This window comes from Scyliorhinus canicula, chromosome 6 (assembly GCF_902713615.1).
Source record: "Scyliorhinus canicula chromosome 6, sScyCan1.1, whole genome shotgun sequence".
Taxonomy (NCBI): Eukaryota; Metazoa; Chordata; class Chondrichthyes; order Carcharhiniformes; family Scyliorhinidae; genus Scyliorhinus; species Scyliorhinus canicula.
In genome coordinates, this window is record NC_052151.1 from 112620698 (window position 1) to 112638855 (window position 18158).

Consider the following 18158-nt stretch of genomic DNA (forward strand, 5'->3'; position numbering starts at 1 on the left):
CCCGCACATCTTTGGACTGTGGGAGGAAACCGGAGCACCCGGAGGAAACCCACGCACACACGGGGAGGACGTGCAGACTCCACACAGACAGTGACCCAGCCGGGAATCGAACCTGGGACCCTGGAGCTGTGAAGCATTGATGCTAACCACCATGCTACCGTGAGCATCTTCTGTTTGTATTTCAGCACTCTAATACTTGCTTTATTTAATGGAATTGTTTGAATCTATTCAAATCATACATAATAGATTCTGCAATGCAGCTATTGGAATGGGAAAAGATATAATCAACTCCAGTGCCCTATTTGCCCTGGAGAAGGTTGTGATGAGCCAATGCCTTGAACTGCTGCAGTTCATCTGTTGGAAATAAACTCAGTTAGGGGCAGACTTTCCAGGATTTTGATCCTGGGTCATTGAAGAACAGCAATATAGTTCCCTTGGCATGATGGTATAGGGCTTGTTGGGGATTCTGCATATTCCCATGCATCTGTTGCCCTTGTCCTTCGAGATGGTAGAGGTCATGGGCTTTGGAGGGTGCTTTTGAAGGAGCCTTTGTGAGTTGCTACAGTGCATCTTGTAGATGGAACATCCTGCTGCCACAGTGTGGAGGGAGAGAATGTTTAATGTTGTGGACGGGGTGTCAACCTTTAAATGCGCTGCTTTGTCCTGGATGGTGCTGAGTTTCTTGTGTTGGAGACACATTCATCCAAACCATTGCACTTCTGACTTATGCCTTGTAGATAATGGACACGCTTTGGGGAGTTAGGTGGTAGTCTCTGACCAATACCACAGTATTGAAATGGCTGGTCCAATTCTGTTTCTAGTCAGTGGTAACCACCCCAGGATTTGCGATGGCAATGCCATTGAAGTCCAAGGGTTGTGATTGGATTCCCTTTTGCTAGAGATGGACATTGCCTGGCACTGCTGTGACACAAATGTTACTTGCCACTTATCAATCGAAGCCTGAATGTTGTCCAAGTCTTTCTGCATATTGACTGCTTCAATGTCTGAGGAGTTGTGAATAGTATTCAACATTGTGCAATCATCAAGTGAACATCCCCACTTTTAATCTTAGAAGGAGGATCAGTGATCAAGCAGCTAATGTCCTGGGACAAAGATGACTGGCCTCCAACAACCACATTCCTCTGTGATAGTTATGACTCCAAGCAGTGGAGTGTTTTCCCCCCTAATTCCCAGTTTTGCTAGGCCTTCTTGATGTCACACTTCGTCAAATGCTGTCTTGATGTCAAGGGCAGTGACTCTCACCTCCTCTCGAGTTCTCAGCTATTCTGTCCATATTTGCACCAAGGATGAAATAAGGTTAGCTGAGTGGCTTTGGTTGAAGCCAACTGAGCATCAGTGAGAAGATTATTGATGAGTGAGTTATGTTTGATAGCACTATCAATGACTCCTTCATCACTTTACTGATGTTCGAGGGAAGGCTGAGGGGTGGCAACTGACATGATTGAATTTGCCCTGCTTTTTGTGGATAGGAAATACCTCAACAATTTTCCATATTGCCAGTGTTGTAGCATGGAGCTCTGTCTATCACTATACTGCTTCCACTATTTGGCATGTAAATCGTCCTGTGTTCTTGCTTCACCATGTTGACACCTCATTTTTAGTGTGCCTAATGCTGCTCCTGGCATGCTCTACTGCACTCTTCATTGAACCAGGGTTAATCCCTTGGATTGTTGGTAGTGGAGAGTGATGGGTATGCCAGGCCATGAGGTTGAATACAATTCTGTTGCTGTTGATGGTCAACAATGTCTTGTGGATGTTGAGGTTGGAGCTGCTAGATTTGTTCTGAGTTGTCCCATTCGGCATGCTGGTAGTGACATGCAACACATGGAAGGTATACTCAATTTGAAGACAGGGCATTGCCTTCACAAGGAATATGTAAGGTCACTCCTACCTATACTGTCATGGTCAGATGCACCTGTGTTAGGTAGTTTGGGGTGGACAAGGTCTGGTATATTTTTTCCCTTATTGGTTCCCTTACCAGCTGCCAGGGGTGCAGTCTGGCAGATACTTCCTTCATGGTCCAGCCAGCTTGGTTACTAATGATGTTACTGATCATACTTAATGATGAGCATTTAAATCTCTTACCCAGAGTACATTCTGTGTCCATGCCACTTTCAGTGCTTCCTTGAAGTGCAGTTAACCATGGCGGAGTACTAATACATCAGATGAGGGAAGATGGCAGGTGGTAATGCTTGACCTGATGCAGTGAGACTTCACGGGGTCCAGAGCCATTGTTGAGCACTCCCAGGGCAGCTCAATCCCAACTGTACATCACTATGACGCCAGCTCTGCAGGATCTCCCCTAGCGGTTATTAATCAACTTAGGCCTCTTGTGATTTTACAATATGTCTTCACATCTTTCACTGCCATCAAAATAATATAAAACTTCAATTTTTTAATAATTATTATGACGTACAACTGAAACTTCCTGAGCAAATGAATACTGAACTTAAATGAAGTTAACAGGTTAAACATTGGTGCTGATTACAAAATCCAGACTGATAGCCAGGGTGACCACAGTGAGGTAGTTGCAGTGGAATATTTTTAATTTCCTGCCTACCCCCAAGCTGCATGATGCTAGATGATACAGTTCTTAACTTCACTGAAGTGAATTTGGAATCAGCTCCGAAGAGGTATCAAAATGAAGTAACTCCTGTCAATTTTCTGAGTTGCTCAAACGTGAGCCAGAATGTCATTGACCACGGTGCCTGAAACAGAAAGTAAAACTTAATTTACACAAAAACACACAAACTTTAAAAAGATGTATTTTAAATGTTACATAAAGATTTACCATTCTTGCCCAGGTTGGCAGAAATCCTTTATACAATGACACCAACCCTTCTTTCTTGATAGTCTTCATCAGGCAATCAGTTGTGGATTTGTATTGTAAACCCCTAGCAGCAAGGAATGAACGGAAATGGAGATGTCTTGGAATGAGTTCACACATAAAAATATAGTTTTAAATAATAAATTTCTGCACAAAATCTCGTAGATTTACTGCAACGTGCAATGAGATAAAGATAAATTCATTAGAGGTCTTAAAGTCTACTGCAACAATTTTATTTCACAAAATAAGAAATGGCGAAAGTGCTTAAGATGAAAAGTTCAATTTCATAGAATGTGTTTTTAAAGTTTCTGTGCCATGATACAAAGATTCTGCTTTCCAAATTTGCCAATTCTGAAACACGTGATCAATCTGTCATGTAGATCTTGCGGAGCAGACTCAAGGGGCCTATTCCTTGTTCTTACGTCTTGCTTTGTTCCCCTTTTACCCATGTGTTTAGTTATAATGACCAGGCTCGCCAAATCAATTTAAGGGAGTGTCATGAGAATGTCACTTTAAGAAATGTTTGTCTGCTCAAGTTACTGCAGTGATGTCAGAGTGTAGGTGGAGCTGAGCTCTGGCTCAGCTTTTTAGTTTCACTTTGAGAAATGCTTGGGTGTGTCTGTGTTTTTTTGGTTTTGTTTTAGTGTTGGAGCTGCAACCAGCCAAATAATGTGTAATTACATAGAATTTACAGTGCAGAAGGAGGCCATTCGGCCCATCGCGTCTGCACCAGCTCCTGGAAAGAGCACCCTACCCAAGGTTAACACCTCCACCCTATCCCCATAACCCAGTAACCCCACCCAACACTAAGGGCAATTTTGGATACTAAGGGCAATTTATCATGGCCAATCCACCTAACCTGCACATCTTTGGACTGTGGGAGGAAACCGGAGCACCCGGAGGAAACCCACGCGCACACGGGGAGGATGTGCAGACTCCGCACAGACAGTGACCAAGCCGGAATCGAACCTGGGACCCTGGAGCTGTGAAGCGATTGTGCTATCCACAATGCTACCGTTCTCTCTGCCATGTAAAGACGATCTCTTGATCATTTGGTGAATTCAGAGTGATAACTGTTCTTAGTAGTGAATTTAAACCTGATGTGTTTCTGTTAAAAGTTTTCTTCATGTCTTAGGGATGTTAAAAGGAAAGTGTAAGAATTACTTAATGTTGTATTCTTTGGGGGTTGTATTTGAATTGATGGTTGCCAAGATGTTCACTGTATGTTTTAAAAAGGTTAACTTGTGTTCATGGAATAAACATTGTTTTCCTTTAAAAAATACTTTTCGATTTCTGCAGTACCACACCTGTAGAGTGGGTCGTGAGCTCCCCATACCACAATCTGGTAAAAGTCGTGGGTCAGCTAAACTCCATGATACACTTTGGGGTTCTCTAAACCTTGGCCCATAACAGGGAGTTGCATATTTTCTTTTTATTTTGTTAGTTACAGCAAAATGTTATATTTAACAAGGGCATATTAAAATTGTCCTGCGTCATCAAAACAGAAACACTTGAAATTAGCAGCTGCTGCTTTTGTGCAGTGGGTTGGTCACTCTCTGTTTTAATGAACCTGTAAATTTACAATTTTGTTTAACGTGCAATAGGATCATTAATTTGGTGGCAGAGGCACTTATGTAATGAATGAAAATTTTCAATCAGGAATATGTTGGGTTACGGGTATAGGGTGGATACGTGGGTTTGAGTAGGGTGATCATGGCTCGGCACAACATTGAGGGCCGAAGGGCCTGTTCTGTGCTGTACTGTTCTATGTTCTATGTCAAATTTGAGAATAATTAAAACAGTAGTAAAGGACCGGGGGCAGGACTATCAATACAAAGCAAGACTATATTCCAGTGATGTGCCAAAGACTACATTTTGGTGATGATGCAGTTGTTCCATCAACAATCTAATCTCTCTGGAAAGACACGTCAAGCTTTGATTAAATGGAGTGTCCTGGTTTTCAGTGTTACTAAGGGAGCTTCCAAAGTGGCTACAGGTTGGATACATCTTTATACACTGTAAACAATGGTACTATAGTGAAGTGTCCATAATCTCATCACAAATGTTCATTAGGAGTATTCAAAAAATAAGTTAAATTTATAATTTCTGACATTTCTTCACTCTTGGATTACTTCCTAGTCACTCCAACTTTCTTGCTGTGTGCGATACATCGTTTAACCTCCAACAGACCCAACAAAAATGTGTAACAGAAGAGACTCTTTTACATTAATACTGAATTTATTGCACTTACCTTCCTTGTTTATCTCGTGTCTGATTCATTATTCTGCTTTTAATGACATCAGCAGGGGTTCCCAAGGAAGCAGCAACTAGACCTGCGCAAATGCTGAGCAAAAGTTGTTCTTTAAAAATAGTATCAAAGTGTTAATTCATTACACTTCAAAAGATGCATCTTCAGTGTAGCTTCAACTAAAAAGGATTATCACATTCTTCACTGATGTGATAGTACCCTTTAAATATCCCAATCTTTTCTTTCTTCCCTCGGCTATGCAGAGCTGTGGCTAAAAAGGGCGAGAGTGAATGATTTATTTTCAAATCACAGTCCACATGCCATTTGGCCAACTCAAGAACAGATGTTCCTGAACTAGTAGCCCTGCACTACAAAAGCTTGTTTTCGCTTTCAAACGCCCTGTATTAAAACAGCTCTGATCAACAGCTCAATCGAGTGGGACATCTAAATCTCTAACTGACTAGTCCATTAGACTGTGAGTGCACATGATGTATGACTGCACCCCGCTGCTGATTTTTACACCATCCTGATGATTACTGTACTATGTGGTGCTAATGTAGAGAAGAGGAAAAGAGAGAGAATTAATCTTTTTTTTATAGTCTTTCAAATATATATCAGCCCCTTTTGAAATTATTAATGAGTCTTGTATTTGGGCAAAAAGATCTTTGAAACATTCCAACTTTTAAATACTGATTTATTAGACTACAGCCTATAAGTAAAGATTAGTTGCACAGTTTCAATTTATTAATTTGGGTTGTATAATCTGGATTTCTATAAGCCTGAAGTTATACAGAACCTGAAAACAAAATATGGGGCGAAATTCTCCGACCCCCAGCAGGGTCGGAGAAATGCCTGGGGCCGCTGAAAATCCCGCCCCCGCCGTGGCAGAGATTCTCCGCCACCCGGGAATTGGCGGGGGCGGGAATCACGCCACTCCGATCGGCGAGGCCCCTGCGCCGATTCTCCGGCCCGAATGGGCCAAGGTCCCGCCGCTGGGAGGCCTCTCCTGCCGCCGAGATCCTGGCGGCGGGATCGGCGCCGCGACCGGGCCCCGGGGGGGGGGGGGGGGGGGGGGGGGGGGGGGGGGGCTCAGGGCGATCGGACCCCGGGGGGTGCCCCCACGGTGGCCAGGCCCGCGATCGGGGCCCCCCCCGCTCAGACTCCGGGCCAGTGCCCTGGGTGCACTCTTTCTCCTCCGCCACCGCCACTGCCATGGCGGATACGGAAGAGAAACCCACATCGCGCATGCGCCGGTGGTGACGTCAGCGGCAGCTGGCCACTGACGTCACCGCCGGCCCATGCGCCGACCGGCGAAAGCATTGCGGCCAGCCCCGCTGCCGGGCGGCGGGCCTGAAAGGCCGCTGGCACCGGTTTTTTGCGCCAGTCTTCTGGTGCCACCCGCTCCGGCTCGGGGCTAGCTCCCAAAGGTGCGGAGAATTCCCCACCTTTGGGGAGGCCCGACCCCGGAGTGGTTGGCGCCACTCCCCTACGCCGGGACCCCTGTCACGCCGGGTAGGGGAGAATCCGCCCACTATAAGACTTCACAATCACGCTTTAAAATTCATTTATTGCCATCCCGAATTGGCCTTGAGAAAGTAGTGCTGAGCTGCCTTCCTGAGCCGCTGCAATCCCCATGGTGCAGGTACTGGTGTTGTTGGGGAACGAGATCCAGGATTTTGACCCAATGACAGTGGAGGAATGGGTGATATATTTTCCAGTCAGGATGGTGAGTGGCTTACAGAAGTTCCAGGTGGCAGTGTTCCCATGAATCTGCTGCTCTTGTCCTTCTAGATGATCATGGTCATGGGTTTGGAAGGTGCTGTTAAAGGTACCTTGGTGAGTTCCTGCAGCGTATCTTGTAGATGGTACACACTGCTGTTAATGTCAGTAGTGAAGGGAGAGAATGTTTGTGGAAGGAGTGTCCAAAAAGCAGGCTGCTTTGTCTTGGATAGTGTTGGGTTTGTTGAGTGTTGTTGGAATTGCACTTGCTAGGCAAGTGGAGAGTATTCCAATTTACCCCTGACTTGTGCCTTGCAGGTTGCGGGCAGGCTTTGGGTGAGTGAGGTGGTGAGTTATTTGCCACAGGATTCCTAGCTTCTGACCTGGTCTGGTTGCCAAAATATTTATATGGCTAGTCCAGTTCAGTTTCTGGTAAATAGTAATCCCCAGGATGTTGATAGTGGGGGATTTAGCGATATTAATGCCATTGAATGCCAAGAGGTGATGCTTAGATTCTCTTTTGTTGTAAATGGTCATTGCTGGCCACTTGTGTGGCATGAATGCTACTTGCCACTTGTCAGTCCAAACCTGGATATTGTCTAGGCCTTACTGCTTTGGATATGGATTGCTTCACCAACTGAGGAGTAGCGAATAGTGCTGAACATTGCAGTGAAAATCTCTACTTCTGACCTTATGATGGAAGGAAGGTCATTGATGAAGCAGCTGAAGTTGGTTGAGCCTAGGACACGACCTAGGGCAGCACGGTAGCATTGTTGATAGCACAATCGCTTCACAGCTCCAGGGTCCCAGGTTCGATTCCGGCTAGGGTCACTGTGTGTGCGGAGTTTGCACATCCTCCCCGTGTGTGCGTGGGTTTCCTCCGGGTGCTCCGGTTTCCTCCCACAGTCCAAAGAGGTGCAGGTTAAGTGGATTGGCCTTGATAAATTGCCCTTAGTGACCAAAATTGCCCTTAGTGTTGGGTGGGGTTACTGGGTTATGGGGATAGGGTGGAGTTGTTGACCTTGGGTAGGGTGCTCTTTCCAAGAGCTGGTGCAGACTCGATGGGCTGAATGGCCTCCTTCTGCACTGTAAATTCTATGATTCTATGACCCTGAGGACCTCCTGCAGTGATATCTTGGAACTAAGATGATTGACCTCCAACAACCACAACCATCTTCTTTGTGTCTGGTATGACTCCAAGCAGCGGAAGGTTTCCTCCGATTTCCATTGACTCCAGTTTTGATTGATACCACACTCGGTCAAATGTAACCTTGATGTATAGGGCAGTCACTCACACCTTGGACAGGATTCTCCATCCAGCGATGCCAGAATTGCAAAACGCGATTAGGCGGAGAATTGCGCATGGGCCGAAAATTGTGACCGGCGCCCGGCAGAATGCCATACTTCAGTACCTCGACAGCAGCGTCAATGGATTCTACTCTGCACATTCAGTAAATGTCGTTGGCATATCATTCTCTGGGAGTCTGCCTCCGTCAGGAGGAATTACCGACGGCGAGTTGCACTTGTGGTTTTAAAAATTGGGAAACAGGCGCCGTAGCTGCTGAGAGAGAGAGGAGTTAGACATGTTCCCAGGGGCTCGATCATGGGTTGCCCGTCCGGCTGCTGGCATGGTTGGCTGGGGTTGGGAGGCATCTGCCAGGGCTAGGCGGGCATAGCGGAGGGTGACCACGGGATAGGCTCTGGCATCAGGGTGACCTCCGGGACTGAGGTGGTGTCTGAAAGTAAAGAACACCTTATTTCTATTATATAATTGGATAAAATAGATATTTAGGAGAAAGGTGATACCTTGATAAGCCATGGCATAAACTGTTGTCCTTCAGTGTTGTGTTCCGCAGTAAGAATTGTTTCACTGTATCATAGGTAGTTAGATCTAACAACAAAACCATAATTAAAGAGGTTAGAAAAATTAAAATGTAAATTAATTTATAATGCTATGGTGGAAGAAGTGCCGAATATGATGGAGAAAGTTCACATTTTGTAGAAGACATCCCTTTGTTTATTGTTTAATGACATGGTCTTAATGAAAAAGTATAGCACATCTACCAAACTAATTCCCTCTATGTACATATACCGGTAGCAACTTCATAAATGTCAAAATTCATTACTATTACACTACAACAAAAGTGATGCAAGGCTGGTCTCTCTCATAAAATAAGGTGTAATAAAACATTTCTATTTATTCATGAAGGCCCACCTTCTCAACTATGCCCTCACCTGAGGTATGGTGTCCTGAGGTTATACCACCACCAGTTAGCTCTCCCCCTCAAAGACGAAAGCAACCTGTGGTCATCTGGGACTATGGCGACTTTACCTTTACTTATAAAATATTTTTCTCCATTGCTGATGTGAAGCCGATGCTGACTCATGCTAGGATATAGTTCTATCGTCACCGAGCTATCATCCTTACACTTGTGCTTAATCCATGAATATTGCAGGTTATTCAATTATGCACCAGTGACTGAAGCCCAACTCTGTCCTTGTACAATGTCTGTACATCCACATTTCCCAGCCAGGATCACGACAATGATCAGAATCAGAAATACAATCTGATTTTACTTTTTAACCTTGATTCCCGGCTTGGCTCACTGTCTGTGCAGAGTCTGCACGTTCAACTCGTGTCTCCGTGGGTTCCCTCCGGGTGCTCCGGTTTCTTCACAATTCCCGGTAGATGTGGGGCGGAATTCCACCCCCCACCCCCCCAAAATGCTGGGTCGGAGTATCTCCGGGGCGCTGAGCGAGTCCCGCCACGCCGCCCCCGCACGCGATTCTCTCACCCCCCACCCCCCCAAACTGGCACGGCGAGATTCACGGCTGGCCGCTGGGAGAATCGCTGTTCGCCGTTTGTAACGGGCGAGCGGCGATTCTCCAGCCCGGATGGGCCGAGTGGCCTGCCCAACACGACAGGTTCCTGCTGGCGCCGTCCACACCTGGTCAGTGCCGGTGGGAACAGCGCAGGAACGCTGGGGGTGTGGCCTGTGGGATGGGGTTCTTGCACTGGGGGGGGGTGGGGGGCTCAAAAGGGGTCTGGCCTGCGATCGGTGGCCACCGATTGGCAGGCCGGCATCTCTGAAGAAGGACCTCCTTTCCTCCACCGCCATGCAAGATCCATCCGATATCTTCTTGTGAGGCGGACGCGTGGAGGATGGCAACCGCGCATGCGCGGGTTGGCGCTGGCCAACATGCGCATGTGACATCATTTGCACGGCGCTGACCGCGTAATTTACCCGGCGGCAACGGCCAGCACGCGTAAATGACGCGGCGCCTCCCGGGGGTGGGCGAATAGGGGGCTGGGAGCGACCTCCGACGCCGGAGTGAAACACTCCGGTTTTCACACCGGCGTGGGGACTTAGGGCGGAATTCTCCCACTCCTGGGAAAAATCGGGAGGGCCGTCGTGAACTCGGCCGAGTTTCACGACGGCCTCGGAGGCTGCTCCTCGCCCCCATTCTCCCACCCCGGCGAGGTTAGGAGCGGTGCTCCGTAAATCTCGGCCGCGGGGGCGTCGCGCCGAGAATGACGTGGCCGGCACGCCTAATGTCGTCAGTCGCGCATGCGCAGTTGACATCATGACGCTGACGGCATGAACCCTCGCATGTGCGGTGGCTGTCTTTCCCCTCAGCCGCCCCGCAAGACGAGGCGGCTTGATCTTGCAGGGCGGCGGAGGAGAAATAGTGCGTCTGATTTGGACGCCGGCCCGACGATCGGTGGGTACCGATTGCGGGCCTGTCCCCTCCCGAGCACAGTCGTGGTGCTCTTTCCTTGCTAGGCCACCTACAAGCCCCAAACGTGCTTCTCACTCCGTTTCACGACGGCAGCGACCAGGTGCGTTTGCCGCCGTCGTGAAACCCATCCGGGTTGGAGAATCGCCGTTCGCCGTGAAAAACGGCTAGCGGCGATTCTTCCGAGCCGGGGGGTGGGGGGGGGGGGGAGAGCAATAAAATTTATTGCTCATCCCTAATTTCCCTCAAGAAGGTGGTGGTTAATTCCGTAGGGCAGTGACTCACTTTAGGTACCTGGGGGTGCAGGTTGCCCGGGAGAGGGGGAGACTTCGTATGTACAACATCACTAGTTTGGTGGGGAGAGTGAAAGCCGACCTGGCAAGTTGGGATGGTCTCCCTCTGTCACTGGCGGGTCGGGTACAGGCGGTTAAAATGAATGTGTTGCCGCGATTTCTGTTTATTTTTCAATGCCTACCGATTTTCTTGCCAAAGGCTTTTTTCAGGGAGATTGAGGGAAGGATTACCTCGTTCATATGGGGAGGGAAGGTGGTCAGAGTGAGAAAGGTGCTGCTACAGAGAGGAAGGCAGGCAGGGAGTTTGGGTCTCCCGAACCTGATGTACTACTACTGGGCAGCGAATGTGGAGAAGGTGCGGAGCTGGGTCAGAGGGGTTGATTCCTAGTGGGTCAGAATGGAGGAGAGTTTGTGCAGGGGGTCGGGACTGAAAGCACTAGCAACAGCGCCGCTCCCAATAGCTCTGGGGAAATACTCAGGGAATCCGGTAATAATCGCTTCATTGAGAATTTGGAGGCAGTTTCGCCAACACTTCGGGTTTGGGGCAGGGTCAAGGGAAATGCCGATTCGGGGAACCACAGATTTGAGCCAGGGAGGTGGGATGGAAGTTTTCGGAAAGAGGAAGAGAAGGGGATTAAGACGCTAAAAGATTTGTTTCTTCGGGGTCGGTTTGCAGGATTGAGGGAGCTGGAAGCGAAGTATGGGCTGGAGCAGGGAGAAATGTTTAGATACATGCAGGTTTGAGATTTCGCTAGGAAGGAGATACAGAGCTTCCCGGAGGCACCGGCCTCTACATTGCTGGAGGAGGTGCTGATGACAAGGGGGCTGGAGAAGGGGGCAGTGTCAGCGGTGTACAGAGCTATTTTGGACGAGGATAAGGCACCACTGGAAGGGATCAAAGCAAAGTGGGAAGAAGAGTTGGGAGAGGATATAGAGGAGGGGTTCTGGTGTGAGGTGTTCCGGAGAGTAAATGCCTCCACCTCATGTGCGAGGTTGGGGCTGATACAGCTGAAGGTGGTATACAGAGCACACCTCATGAGGGCGAAGATGAGCGTATTCTTTGAAGTAGTAGAAGATGTGTGAGCGTTGCCGGAGTGTTTTGGTCCTGTCCAAAGCTAGAGAATTACTGGAAGGAGGTTTTTAGGGTAATTTCCAAGGTGGTGCACGTGAAACTGGACCCGGGTTCCCGGGAGGCCATATTCGGGGTGTCGGACCAGCCAAGGTTGGAAACGGGTGCGGAGGCAGATATCATAGCCTTCGCCTCATTGATCACCCGAAGGCTGATCCTGCTGGGATGGCGAGCAGCCTCTCCACCCTGTGCCCTGGCATGGCTGGGGGGGGGACCTGTTGGAAGACTTGACCCTTGAGAAGGTTAAGTTTGAACTGAGGGGAAGCTCGGAGGGGTTCTATAAGTCATGGGCACTATTTATTATGCACTTTCAATAACTGGATAATATCGAACATTAGTTGAGAGGGGGGTGGGTACGAGGGTTGGGGGCTGTGAATATTAAGGATGACTATGGGTAATCCCGGATTCCTTTCGTCATTTGGTTATGTAAACATGCGGGCTGATATTTGGGGTTGGTGGGAGGATGGGACCGTTGTTATTGTTATGGGGATTGACATATCTGTTGCTGATTATTGTTTATTGTTGGTGGGTGCAAATTCGGGAGAAAATGTGAAAAAGGAGAATAAAAATATTTTTATAAAAAGGTGGTGGTGGTCAGCCTCCTTCCTGAATTTCTGCAATCCATGTGATGTAGGTTCACCCACAGTTCTGTTAGGAAGGGAGTTCAGGATTTTGACCCAGCGACAGTGAATGAGTGATGATATTTTTATGATGTCACGAGGAGTACACACCGCATTGTATCAAAGAAACATAGGTTTATCTACAAGGCTATAATACACAGCTCTCCGCAATTCCCAACCAAGTCTTAACAGGTCGGTGCCAAACTGGCTGACCTTACGCAACATAGGTTGAGTTTCCCCCTCCCCCTTAACGAGGGACTTTGCAAGGGACACGGGGAAGTCCGTGTGGGTTATGACAGATATATTTCAAAATCGGGATGGTGGATGACTTGGGAAAATTAGCAGTCCACCTGCTGTATTTAAACAGATAATCAAAGATGAATCAGGCTTGTTACCAAGTTAATTGACCCCGAAAATATACTGCCTATGTCATTAAATGTTTTATGTGGGCAGCTGGGTCGGAAGGGGGAAAAGGACAGTCTTCTCTCATAAGGGGCTGCCCTTTATGGACTGGGGGCAGCCCACCCCTAAGATAGTACACTATTACACACCTCCAGCTTTAAATCCACCACCTCCAATACCTCCCCCACTCCCTCCCTAATCTGCCCAAATCTTCCCTAACAGCCCAGACTACTGTTTCCAAGGGTCCACTGGGCCTTCTTCTGCTTCCTAGTTGCAGTCCGGCAGAGCCCACTAATGTTCTTTTGGTATTGCCAAGACTGATGGAGCTGCTGGATAATCTGATTGGGGCAGAAGTCCCACTCTGCCCGCAGCATGTTATGGTGGTGGGAAGGACTAGCGCAGAGCCAACTCCAGAGAGTTGGGCAGCACGGTGGTGCAATAGTTAGCACTGCTACGTCACGGTGCTGAGGACCCGGGTTCGATCCCGGGTCACAGTCCATGTGGAGTTTGCACATTCTGTCTGTGTTTGTGTGGGTCTCACCCCATAACCCAAAGATGTGCAGGATGGTGAATTGAACACGCAGAGGAGAGAAAGCCCCTGTAATACTCTGCCCTCTATCTCTGCACTTCCAACTCCATCAACATTGACTTTGAGAGATGTCTTTAGGCTTCATGCTGTCTCTTATTATAATAAGCTTTGACAATGGGTCATCTGGACTCAAAACGTTAGCTCTTTTTTCTCCCTACACATGCTGCCAGACCGGTTGAGATTTTTCAGCATTTTCTGTTTGGTCTCTTATTATAACATCCAAGGCTAAAAAAAAAGCAAATGCATATCTTGGGTTACCTCCCAGACTCACTAATGCAGCTCTCTGTACATTTGGTATCCATCCAGCCCAAAGACCTCGGATTCCACCTTCCGACAGGATTTTCATAAAAGCTTGGGAGATCCCATGGACTCTGAATACAAGATTATACATCAGTATGATCTGCACACTCACATACAACAGCATAATTAACAAAACCAAGAATTAAAATCTTATGGTTTTGGTAAAAATACCCTGAATTATACATGAAAATTTGGACTTTAAAAAAGACCTGAGTTTTATATTTTAAAGATGGACTCAGACCCCAGCCTCTGACAGGAATGGCTATAGGGGGTTTCTCTATGGAACCCCTCCCTGTGGTTCCAGACAAGATCATTCTAAAACTGATTACCATCTCTGGTAAAGACAAAGGAACATAATGGCTATCTCATCTAAACAGCCCGCATATAATTGCCCAGACTAACTAGTGGACTCCAGTTCGAAAGCACAAAGGCAGGGGTTGAAAGTTGGCCAAGAGAGCTGACCAGGGTTTGTCTGTCTGTCGGTCTGCATGTGGGTGCTGTGAGAAAAGTAGCTGGATGTTGCCTCCCTGAAGGTGAAATACTAACCGAGGCAGGGCCCCTGCAAAACTAGCCAGCTTTTGCAGCTCTCTGACTGCGAAAGTCGATCAACCAGCAGAAGAATCACAGCTGGAAAAAGAACTGAAATCACTCCACCAAATCACAGAGCACCTGAACCAAAGAATCAACGACTGGAATCAACCATATCAGCCGCAATGCTCAATCATTTACTCTTCACAACTCAAGGACTGTTCTGTATAACTTGTTTTCTTCATATTTACTTCCTATTGGACTCAATTCTTAAGCCATATGAAAGTAGTTGTGTTTTACCATTTCTCCTTTCCTTTTTTGTAGCTACTAATTTACTCTATTTTATCTTAAGAAAGTCTGGTCAAATTGGCTCCTTTTCAAATAACTATTGCTTCAGGAAAAGGTATCCAAGGGAAATGGAGGCTTGTTAGATTAAAGCTTTGCTGCTGCCAGCAGAGGATGGGTTGATAGGAGGGGGGTGCCTGGGAGTCCTCAACATCAACTCTGGACTCCATGACGTCTCATGGCTTCAGGTTAAACATGGGCAAGGAAACCTCCTGCTGATTACCACGTACCATCCATCATCAGCTGATGGGTCAGTACTTCTCCATGTTGAACACCACTTGGAGGAAGTACTGAGGGTGGCAAGGGCGCAGAATATACTCTGGGTGGGGGACTTCAATGTCCATCACCAAGCGTGGCTCAATAGTGCCACAACAGACTGGCCAGGTCCTAAAGGACATAGCTGCTGGACTGGGACTGCAACAGGTGGTGAGAGAACCAACTCATCCTCACCAACCTGCCTGCTGCAGATGTATCTGTCCATGACAGTATCGGTAGAATTGACCACTGGATAGTCCTTGTGGAGACTAAAGTCCAGCCATCACACTGACGATACACTCCATCGTGTTGTGTGGCACTACCGCCGTGCTAAATGGGATAGACTTCAAACATATGAGGCAACTGAAGAGGCACGTGGGCCATCAGCAGCAGCGGAATTGTACTCAACCACAATCTGCAACCTCATGGCCCTGTATAGCCCCCACTCTACCATCACCCTGACTTGAAGAGTGCAGAGGGCATGCCATGAGCAACACCAGGCATACCTAAAAATGAGGTTTCAACCTGGTGAAGCTACAGCACAGGACTACCTGTGTGCCAAACAGCATAACCTACAAATAATAGTTAGAACTAAGCCATTCCCACAACAAACGCATCAGATCTAAGCACTGTAGTCCTGCTACATCCAGTCTGAATGGTGCTGGACAATTAAACAACTCACTGGAGGAGAAGGCTCCACAAATATTCCCATCCTCAACGACGGAGAAGGCCAGCAAAAGACAAGGCTGAAGAATTCACGACAATCTTCAGCCAGAAGTGCTGAGTGAATTATCTATCTCGGTCTCGTACAGAGGTCCCCAGCATCACAGATGTAAGTCTTTAGCCAATATGATTCACTCCACGTGATATCAAGAAACAGTTGAAGGTACTAGATACTGCAAAGGCTATGGGTCCCGATAATATTCCAGCAATAGTACTGAAGACTTGTACTCCAGAACTTGCCACACCCGTAGCCAAGCTGTTCCAGTACATCTGCAACACTGGCATCTACCCGGCAATGTGGAAAATTGCCCAGGTGTGTCCTATACACAAGAAACAGGACAAATCCAACCCAGCCAATAACTACCCCATCAGTCTACTCTCCATCATCAAGTGTCACCTACTCAGCAATAACCTGCTTAGGGACACTCAGTTTGGGTTCTGCCAAGGTCACTCAGCTCCTGATCTCATTACAGCCGTGGTTCAAAAATGGACAAAGGAGCTGAATGCCAGAGGTAAGGGGAGAGTAACTGCCCTTGACATCAAGGCAGCATTTGACCGAGTATGGCATCAAGGGGTCCAAGCCAAACTGGAGTCAATGGGATGCGGGGGGGGGGGGGGGGGGAATTGTCCATTGGTTGGAGTCATCCCTGGCACAACTGAAAATGATTGTGGTGATTGGAGGTCAATATCTCAGCTCCAGGATATCATTGCAGGAGTTCCTCAGGGTTGTGTCCTAGGCCCAACCATCTTCAGCTGCTTCATCAATGATATCACTTCCATCACGTGGTCAGAAGTGGGGTTGGTTGCATATTGCTGCACAATGTTCAGCTCCATTTGTGACTACCCAGGTAATGAAGCAATTCATGTCCAAATGCAGCAAGGCCTGGACAATATCCAGGCTTTGGTTGACAAATGGTAAGTTACATTCATCCCACATAAGTGCCAGGCAATGACCATCTCCCACAAGAGAGGATCTAATCATCGCCCCTTGGCATTCAATGGCATTACCATCGCATAAACCCCTGCAATCAATGTCCTGGGGATAATTACTATCAGAAACTGAACTGGACAAGCCACATCAATACTGTGGACACCAGAGCAGGTCAAAGGCTAGGAATCCTATGGTGAATAACTCACCTATTGACCCTCCAAAGCCTGTCCACAATCTACAAGGCACAATTCAGGAGTGTAATGGAATACTCTCCACTTGCCTGGATGAATGCAGCTCCAACAACACTCAAAAAGCTGAACACCATCCAGGACAAAGCAGCCGGCCTGATTGCTACGCCTTCCGCAAACATTCCATCCCACCACCACTGACAAACAATGGCAGCCGTGTGTATCATCGACAAGCTGCACTGCAATAACTCACTATGGTTCGTTAGACAGCATCTTCCAAATCCAAGACCACTACCATTTAGAAGGACAAGAGCAGCAGATACCTAGAAAACCCACCACCTGGAGGTTCCCCTCCAAGTCACTCATCCCCCTGACTTGGAAATATATCGCTGTTCCTCACTGTTGCTGGGGCAACATAAGAAATTAAATGAAATGAAAATCGCTTATTGTCACAAGTCGGCTTCAATGAAGTTACTGTGAAAAGCCCCTAGTCGCCACATTCCGGCGCCTGTTCGGGGAGGCTGGTACGGGAATCGAACCGTGCTGCTGGCCTGCCTTGGTCTGCTTTAAAAGCCAGCGATTTAGCCCAGTGTGCTAAACCAGCCCCAGAGACCATAAGACATAGGAGCAGAATTAGGCCACTTGGCCCATCGAGTCTGCTCCACCATTCAATCGTGGCTGATATTTTCTCATCCCCATTCTCCTGCCTTCTCCCATAACCCCTGATCCCCTTATTAATCAAGAACCTATCTATCTCTGTCTTAAAGACACTCAGTGAATTGGCCTCCACAGCCTTCTGTGGCAAAGAGTTCCACAGATTCACCACCCTCAGGCTGAAAAGAATTCCTCCTCATCTCTGTTTTAAAGGATCGTTCCTTTAATCTGAGATGGTGTCCTCTGGTTCTAGATTTTCCTACAAGTGAAAACATCCTCTCCACGTCTACTCTATCCAGGCCTCGCAGTATCTTGTACGTTTCAATAAGATCCCCTCTCATCCTTCTAAACTCCAACGAGTACAGACCCAGAGTCCTCAAACGTTCCTCATACGGCAAGTTCTTAATTCCAGGGATCACTCTTGTGAACCTCCTCTGGACCCTTTCCATGGCCAGCACATCCTGCCTTAGATATGGGACCCAAAACTGCTCACAATACTCCAGAACTTTATATAGCCTCAGAAGTACATCCCTGGTCTTGTATTCTAGCCCTCTTGACATGAATGTTAACATTGCATTTGCCTTCTTAACTGCCAACTGAACCTGCACATTACCCTTAAGAGAATTGTGAACAAGGACTCCCGAGTGG

At 47.6% G+C, this 18158-nt stretch overlaps 1 protein-coding gene across 3 annotated transcripts in view; it reads right to left on the minus strand.

Moving 5' to 3' along the window:
* Window positions 1-2396: 2396 nt before the first annotated feature.
* The window catches only part of slc25a27 (solute carrier family 25 member 27), a 44627-nt gene continuing 28865 nt past the window's right edge, over window positions 2397-18158 (minus strand). For all 3 annotated transcript variants that reach the window (XM_038799908.1, XM_038799910.1, XM_038799907.1), the window contains 5 exons: window positions 13845-13957; window positions 8622-8706; window positions 5100-5192; window positions 2813-2915; window positions 2397-2729 (listed from right to left, as the gene is read on the minus strand). In XM_038799908.1, the coding sequence (XP_038655836.1) occupies window positions 2658-2729; window positions 2813-2915; window positions 5100-5192; window positions 8622-8706; window positions 13845-13957 (466 nt within the window). In that variant the 3' untranslated portion in view covers window positions 2397-2657. The remainder of the gene's footprint in view (window positions 2730-2812; window positions 2916-5099; window positions 5193-8621; window positions 8707-13844; window positions 13958-18158) is intronic.